This window comes from Lissotriton helveticus, chromosome 8 (assembly GCF_964261635.1).
Source record: "Lissotriton helveticus chromosome 8, aLisHel1.1, whole genome shotgun sequence".
NCBI classification, from domain to species: domain Eukaryota; kingdom Metazoa; phylum Chordata; class Amphibia; order Caudata; family Salamandridae; genus Lissotriton; species Lissotriton helveticus.
Window position 1 is genome coordinate 1,338,229,409 of NC_136069.1, and position 14,934 is coordinate 1,338,244,342.

Below are 14,934 nucleotides of genomic sequence, written 5' to 3' on the forward strand. Positions count from 1 at the left end.
GTTCCCGTAGACCCCCCTTCTGGTGGCGGATGTACTCGTGGCATCGTCGAGATCCAGACTATCAGGACATGCTAATTAAGGTAGTTTCTGAATGTCTAGACACTAACGTAGACTCTGCCCCATCCAAGGGTATCCTCTGGGAAGCCCTAAAGCCCACAATCCGCAGAAATCCGCTATCGTACTAAAGAGAAACACATGCGATTAGCACAGCTGGCTGACCTGGAGTCACGCCAAGAGACCCTGGCGACGCAACTTAATCTGGAACCCAGGCCCTCTCTCTAACGCAGCTTGTTGCAGGTGCAACAAAATATACAGCAATACCTAATGGGTGAAGCTAAAGAGATCTAGATGGCGTTGCAGCACCGGATCTACCAAAGGGGGGACAAAGTGAGTAAAATGCTACACAAACTATGCCAAGTTTACAAATCCCCTGCAGCTTCCCTACTCTGCGCTACGCAATGGGGTCCTGTGTTGATCTCCAGAAACGGTGGCTCAGGAATTTTCGCTGCATTTCTCTGCATTATACGAGCATCGTGAGCAGCTTTCAGAGGCTCAGATAGCTGAGATCCTCAGGGGTATTCCACCCCGAAGATTTACTGACCACATGCAAGACCAACTGGAGGGCCCATTACAACAGACGAGTTGATTGTGGCCTTGCTTGCCGTGTGTCCACGGTGGGCCCCCGGACCTAAAGGATTTCCCATAGAGTTCCTAAGGCCACATATGCATACATTAGGCCCACATTTATTGACAGCAATACAAGATGCCCAGGAGCAGAGTATACTACCCCAGGATTGGCGTCACATGGAGATCGTCTTATTCCCCAAGCCAGGTCGCCCACCGGAAGAGCCCTCCTCATACCGCCCCATTTCCCTTAGTAATTTAAAACCCAAACCTTTAGGAACGATCCTTGCAGACAGCCTACGGACTTGCGTATCAGACCTAATTTACCCCGACCAATCGGGCCTTATGCCTCACCGGGCCACCCGTCATAATATCCGACGGGTGCATAACGCCATGGCAATGACCCCAGAGCTTTGTCGCCCCGCGGCTATATTATGGCTCATGGCATTAAATCACGGAAAATACAGCTTAGTCATGCGACTATCACGGACCAACGGCGAGAAGGGCTGCTCAACCCTTCTTACACCATCTTGAATCGCGGGACCAACAGGAAGGTCCCTGCAGATAGGCTTGATTTTGCGTTACTTAACACCCGGTCTCTGCAAAAACATAATTTGGAGATCTTCTCATTATTGCAGAAAGGGGAACTGCAAGTACGATGGGCCCAGTTTCGGATCCACAAAAGCTGCACAGCCAATATCTGGATTAAATCCAATGAATCAAGTTTGTTTTCAATCTTCTTTTCTTTTAAATTTATCTCGTTACATTTCAGCTATGCTTTTTGTTTAGTTCAATTCATTTTATTCAATCTGTTATTTCCGCATATTAAACAGCACTCAGAAGCATGGGGTTCATTCCATGTCACGATTTATTACTTGATTCATTGGATTTAATCCAGATATTGGCTGTGCAGCTATTGTGGATCCGAAACTGGGCTCATCGTACTTGCAGATATTGTCGCAGCGCAATGAGACGAGCGCGAAGTAAGTCTTGCACGCCAAAACGTTGAAAGAGTTTCGATAAAAATGGGACAAACACACAAATGAAAAATTTGAACATATTGGTGTGCATCTCATACCTAGTGAATTCATAGAAAGGGGAACTGGACATCCTGGGAGTTACTGAAACATGGCTTGAGGAGTCCTCCACTCCCGATTTGGTGGCCTCCTACTATCTAATTTTGTGGCCATTTGTAAAAATCGACCTGGCACAATGAAAGGGGGAGGAGTCGCTTTCCTATATAACAGCCGCTGGAAAGCAGAAAGGATCTGTGCAGAAAGTCTGGTGGGTGCCGATGTTCTAGGGGTTAAATTTCATGCTGCCACTGAATGTTTGGTAATGTCCTAATCTACCAGCCCCCATGTAATTCACCAGATTTCATGGACTCTTTTTTTGGAATTAGTACACGACCTCCGGTCACGCTATAAAAGACTGATGGTAATGGGAGACTTCAACCTGCATTGGGAGAAGTCTCCCAAAGACTGTCAGGCAAACCAGCTAGAGGAGGCGCTGACTTCACTTGGTCTTTTTCAACAGGTAGTGGGTTCAACATACGACAAAGGTCACACCCTAGATTTAATCTGGATGACTGCCCCGGAGCAGAGCCCCATTGCTATTTCACCTTGCTCATGGTCAGATCACCATCTTCTGCAGGGTCAGCTTGCTGTCCCAGGGCAAAGGGAAAAGCCAGGGTCAGAATGGAAAGTCATAAGAAGCTGGAGCAAGATTAGAGGGGGGGATTTGGTAGCTAAATTGCAAACCTCACCCTCCCACAAGAAGCCCGAAGGCAACCTAGAGGTCATTTGTCACAATCTCACAACGAAACTTGAGAGAGCTATTGAAGTCATTGCACCATCACGGAGGGTGAAAATCGTGGACAAGAGAATAGGGGCTCCATGGTTTAATGACACCCTTAGGTTAAGGAAGCGAGCCTTGCGTAAAACTGAGAGAGCCTGGCGTAGAGAGTACGATCCTAGTGCACAGAGTTTGTATGTACAGGAATTCGCTCACTATAAACAGGCAATCTTGTCTAGGAAAGCGGAATTTTATGAGGATAGAATTGCGGCGGCAAGAGACCCCAAGAAGGAAATCTTTAAAGTCCTAACAGAACTAAGAAAAAACAAAGAGCAGAGCCCTTCCTTTTCACAGGACGACTGTAAAAAATGTCAGGATTTCTTCTCCAAGAAAATTGCGGATCTTCTAACAGAAATCTCGCATACCTCAAGACTCGACTGTCCGGTCCAACTTACTCCGGTAGCCCCCTCGATTACCCACCCTCTGAGTACACTGCCCCTGATTACTAAGGAACTACTGGCTAGCCTAATGGAGTGAGTAAAGTCAGGGTCGCAGGCAGATCCGTGCCCCCCTAGGATATTCAAGCTAGCACTACCAGGAATAGAGGGCGATGTACTTGCCCTCCTTAATAGTTCTTTGGAAACAGGACTGGTCCCTACTATATTTAAGGAGGCACGCCTGATTCCTCTCCTGAAGAAGCCAGGTGCGGGTGCCAAGAAGCTGAAAAATGTCAGGCCCATCTTCCAGCTGCCGTTTCTAGCAAAAATCTTAGAACAACATTTTCTTATACATCTTTCTAGCCATCTGGAAAATAACGAGTTGCTAGAACGGAATCAGGCGGGTTTCAGGGCGCATCATAGTACGGAGTTGGTGATGCTGTCCATTCTTGACGATCTGAGATGTAGAGCAGATAAAAAGACCCCGGGCGCCCTGGTCCTGTTAGACCTCTCCGCGGCATTTGACACGGTGAATCATAGTCAATTGCTGTCGCGGCTGGGGGATTTCGGCATCCAAGGAACTGCGCACGCCTGTCTAACTTCTTTTCTACAAGATCGATCACAGAGAGTGCAACTGGCAGACCTGGTCTCACCATCAGCCGGTATTTCGTGTGGAGTGCCGCAAGGATCGGCACTCTCACCTCTCCTCTTTAATGTGTATCTGCAGCCATTGATCTCGGCATTAAATCAGATGGAATGCCAAATTTATAATTATGCAGATGACACTCAGATTGTCATTCAAATTGAGGACTCACCCGGTGCACATGCTAGACTGCAGAACATCTTGAAATACACGGTCAACTGGATGTCCGCTAATTCTCTAAAAATAAACCCAGATAAAACAGAGGTGCTGCCAATTACTATCTCTGTTAGCCCTTGGAATGATCTATTCTGGCCGAAGGAATTAGGGCCGTTTCCAGAACCGGCAGTAGCTGTGAAAAGTTTGGGTATCCACATAGATGGCAAACTGACTATGATGAAACATGTATCTTCAGTTGTCGGAATGTGTGTAGGTCTTTTGAGACAACTTCGGAAAATCTCCCAACTTCTGTCTCCAGTAACTCTGAGACGCGCTGTATCAGCCATGATTTTGTCGCGCTTAGACTATGGCAACTCACTGTATGCTGGTCTTTCCAAGCTCCAGTTGACTAGGCTACAAACAGTCATGAATGACGCAGCCAGATTGGTCTTCAAAAAACCGAGGAGGACACATGTGACACCTTTACTGCGTAAGCTACACTGGTTGCCAATCAGACAAAGAGTAATGTTTAAGGGACTTTGTATCACTCATAAAGCCCTATATGGAACCGCGCCAAGTTACATCAAAGCGCGTTTGGTTTCATATATCCCCAGTAGGGCTCTCCGTTCAACAGATGCCACTCTTCTGGTCCGCCCTCGCTTTAGACTAGCTACCATGGGCAGGCGTGCTTTTTCAAATGCGATTCCAGTGGCCTGGAACAACCTGCCAATATATCTGCGCAAAGAACCAAGCCTCCTGCCTTTCAGGAAAATGCTCAAAACTATGCTCTTCCGGGAGGCATGGGGCTCGCCCTAAGGTTGCTTCGGCCCTGTGAATATTCTATGTGTACCTCTGGACAAGCGCTTAGAGACCCCTGGGTGATAAGGCGCTATATAAATCTAAATAAATAAATAAATAAATAAAATATTATTAGCCGACATTGACAAAGCATTTGATTCTCTTAGTTGGGTCTACCTCTTCCAATTACTTGAAGCGGTTAATTTTGGCCCGCGGTTTTTAACATATGTCTGTTTGCTTTACACCAATTTAACGGCCTCGTTTCGCATAGCGGGACTTCGCTCAGACCCCTTCCCTATCTATAGGGGCACGAGGCAGGGTTGCCCCCTGCCCCCGCTGTTATTCGCCGTGGCGGTGGAACCCTTGGCAGCATGGGTTCGTAGTGACCCGGTACTCCATGGATTTGAATGGTCCCGGTCGAGATCAGATCGCATCGCGCTACAAGCGGATTGCATCCTCTTCTTTTTGCCAGACCCGTGGATCTCGGGACCACGTCTCCTGCAAATCCTCAGAGTGGTTGGAGAAACTACCATACTAACCCTGCTAAATCTGTGCCTTTTCTGGTATGTGGGGACGAAGGACGCGATGCCTGGGTGATGCAGCTATCGTACGTGACTGGGGTTTTTAAATATCTGGGCATCTTCATGTCGCCATGTCCGAAGATTTCATGGGCACACAATATCAACCCGCTACTTACGAGTCTGGGCAACTAAACAACAATATGGTACTCTCTTTCACTTTCATTATATACGATGAACCTGGTTTGCACAAATCAATGCTATACACAATAAATTCCTGTGGAATGGTGGGGCGATCTGGGTGGCGCTACACACGTGCGCACAATCTACGTATTGTGGGGGTATTGCAGCAGCAGATGTGTATGCATACTATGCTGCTTCTCATCTGCTTATAATAAACGAATGGTGGTATGATTCCCCAGCCGACCCGGCATTTGCGCTGGAACATGCAGCAATGGAGAGAGTTCCTTTCCTTCAGCTCCTGTATAGCTCAAGGAGCCTAGATGTATTACCCCCGGCAAGCAGAACAGTGATCCTCCACTGGCGGTACTCAGTGGGGCAGATGGGGTGCCGCAGCAGCCTGACCCAGGTGATCCCTCTGTGGCAAGGCACATACCTACGCCCGGTGAATGCCCTGACGGGGTTCTGTTAGTGGGACTTGGTGGGAATATCCTCCTTGGGAGACGTGATGCAGGACGCAACCTAGAAATCCAATGGCTACAAGAAGAATTTCAGCTACATAGGACACAATTTTATAAATATTTCCAATTACACCATGCTTTGGGCCCCTTGATTCATGCTCTAGAGACCCTACCTGAATTCCACCCTCTTGAGGGCCACCTGTTAATGGGGACCTGGGGTCATATCAAATCCGGCAAATTTATGAAACGTTGACGACGCATACACGAACAACACTTAACATGATGAGAGGATCTTGGCAGGACGACTTTCCAGACTTGACAGACTATGACTGGGCGGAAGCCATAGCCAGCCCTCGGGCGCAGCTGTGTCCTCACGCTACCACCTCATACAATTTAGGGATATTCACCGCGCATATTACACGCAAACCCGACTCTGGAAGATGGGAGTTATCCAGTCCCCTAAATGCCTAAGATGTGAGAGGGAAGAAGGGACATTCCTACATGCAGTCTAGAGTTGTACTGTGCTGCAGCCATTCTGGCGGAAGGTCTCGTCTTTCCTAAGCAACATACTATAATGGGAGCTCCCGCTCAACCCGAGACTCTTACTCCTGCACAGCACTGACGGGGTAGGGGGCAACGGGTACAAACAGCAGCTGCTCTTTTTGACCCTTACCATCGCCAAATACAATATTGCCCAGCTGTGAAAGGGGACATCTCCTCCGACCATAGGTAAATGGAAGACAGAACTGGACAGATTTATGGGTGCAGAGATTGCAGTGTTTCGGCCCCATGGCTGCCCCCAGAAACATAGGAAAATATGGACCCGTTGGGTGACGTATCATGGTATAGATCTACCTCCCCTTCCATCTTTAGACCCCTGAAAGGAATTGCCACTCACACAAATGACTACTGAACAAATCATTCCATACTATGTAACTGTATTTCTACAAATGTAACCTTTATACTGTCAATGGGATCTAGAACTGTCTGCACTTTGTTCATGTTGTTCGACCTGCAAGTTTCGTAGGATTTGCAATTGTTTAAATGCTATGGTACTCCTGACTCATATTATTTCCTACAGGTACTTGTAGGGCTCTGGCCCAGACTGTATCAGGAAAACCAAATAAAATATGTATTAAAAAAAATATACCACCACCAGGCAGTTTATGTAATTCATTGTCTGTCGTCAGGCATTCAAAATGCATCTTTTTTCCAGCATTTCAAGAAAGATTACAATATAGCATTGTACCAGCCATTAGAGGCACTCCTCCTGAATTTTAGACCCAAGCCACAGGCGAGGGCAATGACATGGTAAAGGGCCTTCAAACACTGGCATAGGCCATGTCAGGAGGCTTAAGGGCGATTAAGCCTTCCTCCCACTGTGGATGAATGTTGTACAATGGAATGATGGAGCAGAAAATGCATATCATCCATTATTGGTCCTCTGCCACTCCATTATCTGCATTAGAGCACCCAACATCTCATAGCTGAAATGCACATTCCGGTACTTTCCTTTTTACCTGAAAAAGTGGACAGACATTCAGCCCATCAAAATGTGAGCAACACGCCTTTAATTCTTAATTTTCTCACACTAAAGGTATTTTCTTTTGACTTTATAGACAAATGGCAGCCTCAGTTGGCAAGACTAAATAACGGTGGATCTTACAATGCTTGGAGTACGGAAATGAATAAGACAGAGTTTCCCTGGATTCAGGTATGTCACAATCGTTTGCCATTATTGTCGGTTCGAGAACCCCTCTGGTGAGTGGCTTTTCAGGTTTTACTGCAGTTTCTTAAAACTGAGGTCGTTACTGTGAAAGTAACCAACACAAATGTTTAGCTATCATTACCCAAGTTTGAGAATATCTTCTGAATTATCTTTAGCATCTCAAACATAATGGGCCTGATTCATTAATGGCCTCAGCTCTCGTGGCAGAGGCCCAGCACTCAGTGTGTATTCTCTGCAGTGAGAATTCTTATTGAAGAGATTCCTGCCCAAGTGTGAAGACTCCCCCACGACTGCGGGGCCTCCACCACGAGTGCAGAGGCCCTTTGTGAAACAGGCCCAATATGTTTTTCCAGTGGTGGCTATCGGTAACAAAATATGTTGGGGCGTGATGGTGCACAACTCTCCATAAATGCTGCGGCAGCTCCCGTCCGGTGTGGCACTTCTCTGCCGGCGATCCTGTGTCCTCAAGGAGGAAAGGGAAGGACTTGGTTCGTGCTCGTGGAATGCAAATCCAGCCAAACCTGGAGCTGCTCTCATGTTGTTTTTAGTATGGCAGCAGCTTCAGGGTTGGTTGAAGCAGGCTATGCCAGCCCTCATTTTGAGGCTGAGGGCCTGTGCCAGCAATCCCCGCCCTTGGTTTGCCCTTGGATTGCTTGGTCTAAAGTGCGCATGTCGGATAGGACAGCTGTAGACAGCCAGACAATCTGAAATGCTCGCTGGCAGGGGCAGCAGTCTTCCTGCAATTGCAGGATTGAGCCCTACCCCCACCCTTGTACTGCACAGCATGAGCTGGTGGCAAAATAAAATGTAATTGACAATCTGCAGCGCTCGCAGCAGGCACAGCAATGTCCCTCCGCCATTTAGGAGGAGCCACCCCTGTGGTTTACCGATAGGGAAATAATGGAGCGACCCAGTGCTTTACCAACAAGGGCCAGAGGCTATGGCACACCTAGACTAGTCAGGGATTTCATCCCCATACTACTTTACATGGATGATGCACGCCTTCTTTCTAATTTTATTAGAACTAAATGAATAAGAGTTAAAGTAACATCAGTCAATCAGTATTCATTTATCACAACTCACTAGGGGGATGGAAAGGCTCTGTAGTTTTGTAAATGGTTGACTTCAGCTCACTTTCAACAGCCTATACATGTTCACTCTTTCTTTTGCAGTTAACATCCCAGGTTAGGCTGCAATGGGGGCAAGAAGGCAGGGTTGCTTCTCAGTGTCAGCTCTATGATGTTATGGTCATTCAGAGCAGTCCAGCAACTGGGAGTAATTACCAGTGGCTGAGATTAATTAAAGTATTACTCCCGTCATTAGGTCGAGCCTAGGCAGCGCGCATGCGCTGTCTGCAAGACCTGTTTTTATCTCCTCTATTGGCTTTTGGCATGCCTATGAATTGCCATTTGTTTGTTGTTGTGCCATTTTGAAATACAGGGTTTTTGTTGGTGCATTGGGTCTATTTCTTCCGCCTTTGCGTGCTTGGATCACACCCAGGCGATTTCACTCACTGTTTGCTTGCGTAGGCCATCCCAATACGTCCGCGGTTCCTCATTGTCATCCTGGTCTACCTTTTTATTTTGTAGTGTATCAGCATCGTTTTAGGCTTTCAGGCCGTTTCACGGAGCAATGCTCTGTTCAGCACCTTCAAAGTGCCAATTTCTGTCTGGTAGCTGTTGAGCTGTGCCAATATCTGTAACTCAAAAAAATGCTAGACCTATTGTATTTCTAATACTTGTTTTTTTATGTATTCACTATCATGCCCCAAATGCCATGGATATGCCCAGAAGTGTGAATCAAGCTACATCTGACTGAAGAGTTGCCAATTAGTCTGAAACCAGTTTTAAGATGCTTGACTGTTTGGTTTAGAAAAGACCTGGCTTGGCAGTTCGGGCTGGACTTTCCTATTCAAGCAGGATTGAGGCGGACTTACAGGTGGCTGGGTCTAATCGGACATGACATGGCGGGCAAAATAAAGATGGACTGAGATGCAGCTTCAGTAATGACCAGTGGCTGAGATTAATTGAAGCATTCTATCCATCAGTTTTTTGTATTTTCAATGTGACGCCCTAAGTGTGACAGGTATGACTAGAAGTGGGTACTGTGCTCACTTTGCCACTACAACCAAGCTGCACATGATTGAAGAGACCCAATTAGGCCGAAACCAGTCTTTGGATAGTTGTTTTCCGGTTCATAAAGGACCTGGCCTGGCAGTTTGGGCTGGGCTGTTCCTATTGGAGCAGCATCAAGGCTGATTTGCATATGGCTGGTTCTAGGCTGAGGTAGCATGGTGAACAGAAATGATGGCCTGGGATGCAGCCCTGAGTAATTTGCAGTGGCTGAGATAAGTTAATAATTCCATTAATTTCTTTATTGAATTTTCATTATTTGTATACAGGGTACTCAGTGCTTCTGATGGCAGTCCTTTTACTCATAATAACATTTATTTTTATTTTGCAATAACACTGTTCTTGGCGGAAATTACTTCTTTCAAGTCACTATTTATCACAGACAAGACTTTTGCCCTGAAAGTAATGACTTTTGGCAACAAACTGGCTCCATGCATAATGTTTCTTGCGGTAACAGAAATCTTTTTATAGTAACAGAGGACTAATGCATCCAGTGAACAGTTGAGGATGATCAAGTAATGGATGATGTATTGAGTTCATTATGAGAGCTGTCTATTCCTTTTGTGTTTATTGGGTTTAGATGTCCAGTTAACAAACAAATCAAACAAGAACACCAGGTTCTAATTTGTAAAGAAAAAACATTTTCTGTACATTCCAAAGTCGCTGATGTTACTTTTCGATGATACATTAAAAAATTTAGCTCTGTAAGAAAGATGGCATGCATCATCACAAGGGTGCCCCTTCACCAGCACCAACTGGTGATAGGCATGCTTGTGCAGAGCTCTGGATTAGAAGAAAACGTTTTTGTGATGTGTGAAGGGTCGTAAAAAAGTAATTAAAAGGGTTTTACAAAAGGGACAAAATTGAAATTGTATTTTATTGAAGATAAGGCCTAGGTTATACAAGATTATAAAGAAGTGATTGGGACTTATGGTATATATCTCCCCTTATTAGTGCGTGGCTATATCACTTGGGATTTCATCACAACCTGAATTATGTTTTCAAGAAACCCTGCTGTACTTTTTATTCCTCTCTATAAGGTGTAGGAATAACAAAGAAGTGATGCATCTGTCAGCACAATCCTGTTTTCTGGAAGCAGTCCTAAATGTGGCTAACTGTGAACTACAGGCACCTGGAGGACGAAGACAACTACCTACCCTGTGTAAAGCAGCATAGGTTGCGTTTCATGGTGTGCTTATTTATTTATTTATTTATTTATTTTTAAAGTTTTATATAGCGCGAACAAGATCTTTGCAGATATCAGAGCGCTTTACAGTAACAGTAGGTAGGATAAACAAGACTCTTAAATCAATATGAGATTCCGTAGACAGTGAGATGCAAAAAATAGGGTATCAGTCATACAAGAGTATACAGAGTAATAACAATCAAGAAACAATAAAATGGAAGCAGTACAATGTCTAAACGGATAAGATTATAGCACCCCAGAGGGTGAGTACTACCCCTCCTGCTACTCGCACCTATGATCATAATCCAAGCCTCTGTGCTGGTGTGCAATGACAAGAAATGCAATAATAAGAACTAAGAATTATTACTTTTTTTTATTTAAAAACCCTAATTTATTTTTTACAATCCCAGCGGCAGCTAAAAGTGACCCTGTCTATATTTACCCTACCTTCTTGTGTTGAAGTCAAGTCCAAATCCAATGGACAGATTCCTTTACATGAAAGAAAGAGAGAGAGGAAACTCCTTTACCAATCACACTGCTCCCTAGTCTGTCCTCTGAAGCATGTGTAGTTTTATGGATGTGTTAAATGCATGTGGTTGTTTAGTGCACGCAAGACACACAGTCCTGGAGTAGGGCTGAGCAACCGTTCCCATGTCACATATTAACATGAACCAATCACCAGTGGCAGATGGGATAAAACTATACCACTTGAAGCTGGATAGAATCTATCCATCTGGAGGTGGAAGGTTCAAAGGACAGTTTAGTTTATTTTGAGATACCATGGTTCTGTAGATCTGTGTTCAAAACAAACCAGTGTCAGTTGTGAAAAGCTTTTAAGAACAGCTAAGGCGCTCGACCTCGGACCTGGGGATCTGGGTTCGAGTCTCGGTAACGACGCCAAAAACCCCCTGTGATTCTGGGCAAATCACTTAATCTCCCCGTGCCTAAAATGAAAGTGTGCCCTCATGTAACGTAACTGGTGCTATGTAAAGCGCTCTGATAACTGACTCGGTTCGGTTCTAGTTCGCGCTATATAAAACTCTGCAAAAAAAAAAAACCTATATGGAATTGAAGTTATAGTTTCTGGCACTCTGGGGTGTATAATATGCTACCTATAAATACCATTAGTTTAATAGAATTCCTTTTATTAATATATTACTGAAAATTAGCTCCACTATGCAAAAATGAACCTACCACTACTACACTCCCTCTCTAGCCACAGCCAACATTTGGTTACTTTGTAGAGTGCTCTTGAAGTAGTGTTTGCATTGTGGAAGAAAAATCTATCTAATGTTTTTCGCTCTAGAAGAGAGTACTGAGAAAAGTCAATATTCTGTGAATCACAGAGATTGCCAAGAAGAGGATCCGCCACATATCAGCAATAATGCAGGGCTCCCGATACGAGGCAGATCTCAAATATATACCTTACTACACCACACACAGTTTTAGTATCAATCTCATTGCAACCACATGAACCAGCAGGTGCCTAGATGGGCTCGTGAGAAAGTAGATGGCTTTCAGGAGTAATACAAATGTAGACGGATTAGTTTAGCAAGCTGGTTTTTAAAAATTGCTTGTCTCCTGTATTAAGTCGTGGCTCATCGGAGGATTAGACGTAGGCCCATCCGGTGATGCCAAGTTAGCATGAGCAAGAAAACATGGCAAAGGCAGGTTACATTTACACTAACAAGTTTGCTTGGAGATGGACATACAGCATTGTCAGAACCCCCTGTAAATTTACTGAGATGGCATCAATGACCATCCACCACCCCACTCTGTTATAACACCACTGCTTGCAAGTTGTTGAAAGAGCAGCTGCAGTAAGAATAATGGTAGGTGCCTCTTCCTGAACCAATGTGATAAACTGGAAATCTGGAATCATTGGTGACTAGTATTTGTGAAGGTCAACAGTTTAGAAAAGTAGAATGGGTAACAAGTCCTAGACATAATAAGTTAATCTCTGAAAGTGGGATTCTAAAGTTACAAACCTCTAGCTAAACGATACTTAGACTGCTATATTCGGTCAACATTCTTTAGCTTAGCTTTAAAGTAATGCATGAGTCATAGATTAGAAATTGGGTCTCTATTTGGCAGGCATCTGCACCCTGTCTAAGTAAGGACCTCAATCCTAGTCAAGGTAAGTTAGTTACACAACCTAAATTAACTTGTGATCAATCCTGATAGCTTGGCACAGAACAAGCAGGCTTAACTTAGGAGGCAACGCATAAAGTATTTGTGCAACACTTAAACCAGTAAAGCAGTAAAAATACCACACAAAAATAATCCACACCAGGTTAGACAAATAGAGCTTAATTTAATAAACAAAACAAGACCAAAACAACAAAACTCCAATAAGTAGACCCGAAGTTATGAATTGGTAAAGAATAAACTGTTTTGTAGTGCTTAAGAGCATAAAGCACTAACCGGGGCGACATCTGTTCACGCTTGACCGGGATAACTCCAAAGGTTCAGGCTGACAACGACGGAAAGCGGATCTGGATACAGGGATCAACCTTTTTCCACTGAAAAAGTTCCGTGTTGCACAGTCGATGGATCAGAAGCATGGAGCAGTGGAGGCAATGTGCTGTCATTTACTCTGGATGTAAGCGATGCGTCAGTTCTGTGCTGTTCAAATCGAGATGCGTGGGCGGCGACTTCTTCAGATGATAGTAATGTGTCATCATGGGGCTGCACAGCTGCGATGTTCTTAAAGCAGGCGATGCTTCGGCAAGGAGATGAGTCAGTTCCGACTGGCCAATGCATGGATTTTGTTGGGAACAGCACAAAAAACCCACTTCCAAAGGCCCAGGACTGGTTTGGCACCAGTTGTCAGGCCAAGACTCACTGTTGTCAAAGTCCTGGTGCTGTAGTATGGGAAGTCTTTGATGTGTCCTAGACTTCAGAACAGGAGGCAAGTCAGGAAGCCCTTGGAGTCACTTTTGTTCTGGGGATGTAGAGGTGCAGGCCCAGTCCTTCTCACTCCTAGGCTTGGAAGGCAGCAGAGCAGGAGTCCAGAAAAGTCCAGCACAGTGAAAGTCCTTTCAGCTGCACAGCAGTCCTTATTCCTGGAGCAATGCCCTCAGGTCTAGAAGTGTACTGAATTGGTGATGTCTGAGGTCAAGTACTTACACAAAGTTGTTCCTTTGAAGTGGGGAAGAAGTCAAATAGATGCTGTTGAAGTGCACAGAGTCCTTGCCATTCATGTCCTGGCTCCAGACTCGCTACAGGGGGTATGCAGGTCTTTGTGTGGGCGGTACAAAAGGGGGTGGTGATGGACGGAGCATCTGAATCAATCAAACACTCACACCCAGTCAAAAGATCTGGGTTTAATCCATCACCGTTCTTTAGCCCACTCTGCCACCCCAGTTCAGACATGGCTATATGCAAATCAGTCTGACCCTGTGCCTCATGGGAACAGTCCAGCCCGAACTGCCAAGCCATGTCTACCCTGGACCGGAAACAAGCTTCCGAGGACCGGTTTCTGGCATTCCAGCCGTCTTCAGCCCGGCTTGCTTGAATCCAGTGGCAAAGTGAGCAAGGGACTCACGTCTGAGCATACCCTGCCACACTTATGGCGGCCAAAAGCGGTACAAAAAAGGGTGGTGATGGACGGAGCATCTGAATCAATCAAACACTCACACCCAGTCAAAAGATCTGGGTTTAATCCATCACCGTTCTTTAGCCCACTCTGCCACCCCAGTTCAGACATGGCTATATGCAAATCAGTCTGACCCTGTGCCTCATGGGAACAGTCCAGCCCGAACTGCCAAGCCATGTCTTCCCTGGACCGGAAACAAGCTTCCGAGGACCGGTTTCTGGCATTCCTGCCGTCTTCAGCCCGGCTTGCTTGAATCCAGTGGCAAAGTGAGCAAGGGACTCACGTCTGAGCATACCCTGCCACACTTATGGCGGCCAAAAGCGGTATGAAAGGGGGTGGTGATGGACGGAGCATCTGAATCAATCAAACACTCACAGCCAGTCAAAAGATCTGGGTTTAATCCATCACCGTTCTTTAGCCCACTCTGCCACCCCAGTTCAGACATGGCTATATGCAAATCAGTCTGACCCTGTGCCTCATGGGAACAGTCCAGCCCGAACTGCCAAGCCATGTCTTCCCTGGACCGGAAACAAGCTTCTGAGGACCGGTTTCTGGCATTCCAGCCGTCTTCAGCCCGGCTTGCTTGAATCCAGTGGCAAAGTGAGCAAGGGACTCACGTCTGAGCATACCCTGCCACACTTATGGCAGCCAAAAGCGGTACAAAAGGGGGTGGTGATG

General features: G+C 45.6%; 1 protein-coding gene across 1 annotated transcript in view; it reads left to right on the plus strand.

Moving 5' to 3' along the window:
- F5 (coagulation factor V) overlaps window positions 1-14,934 on the plus strand; it is a 711,267-nt gene that overhangs the window by 574,236 nt on the left and 122,097 nt on the right. Inside the window, exon 20 of the mRNA XM_078658317.1 lies at window positions 7,231-7,325. Coding sequence (XP_078514443.1) covers window positions 7,231-7,325 — 95 coding nt within the window. The remainder of the gene's footprint in view (window positions 1-7,230; window positions 7,326-14,934) is intronic.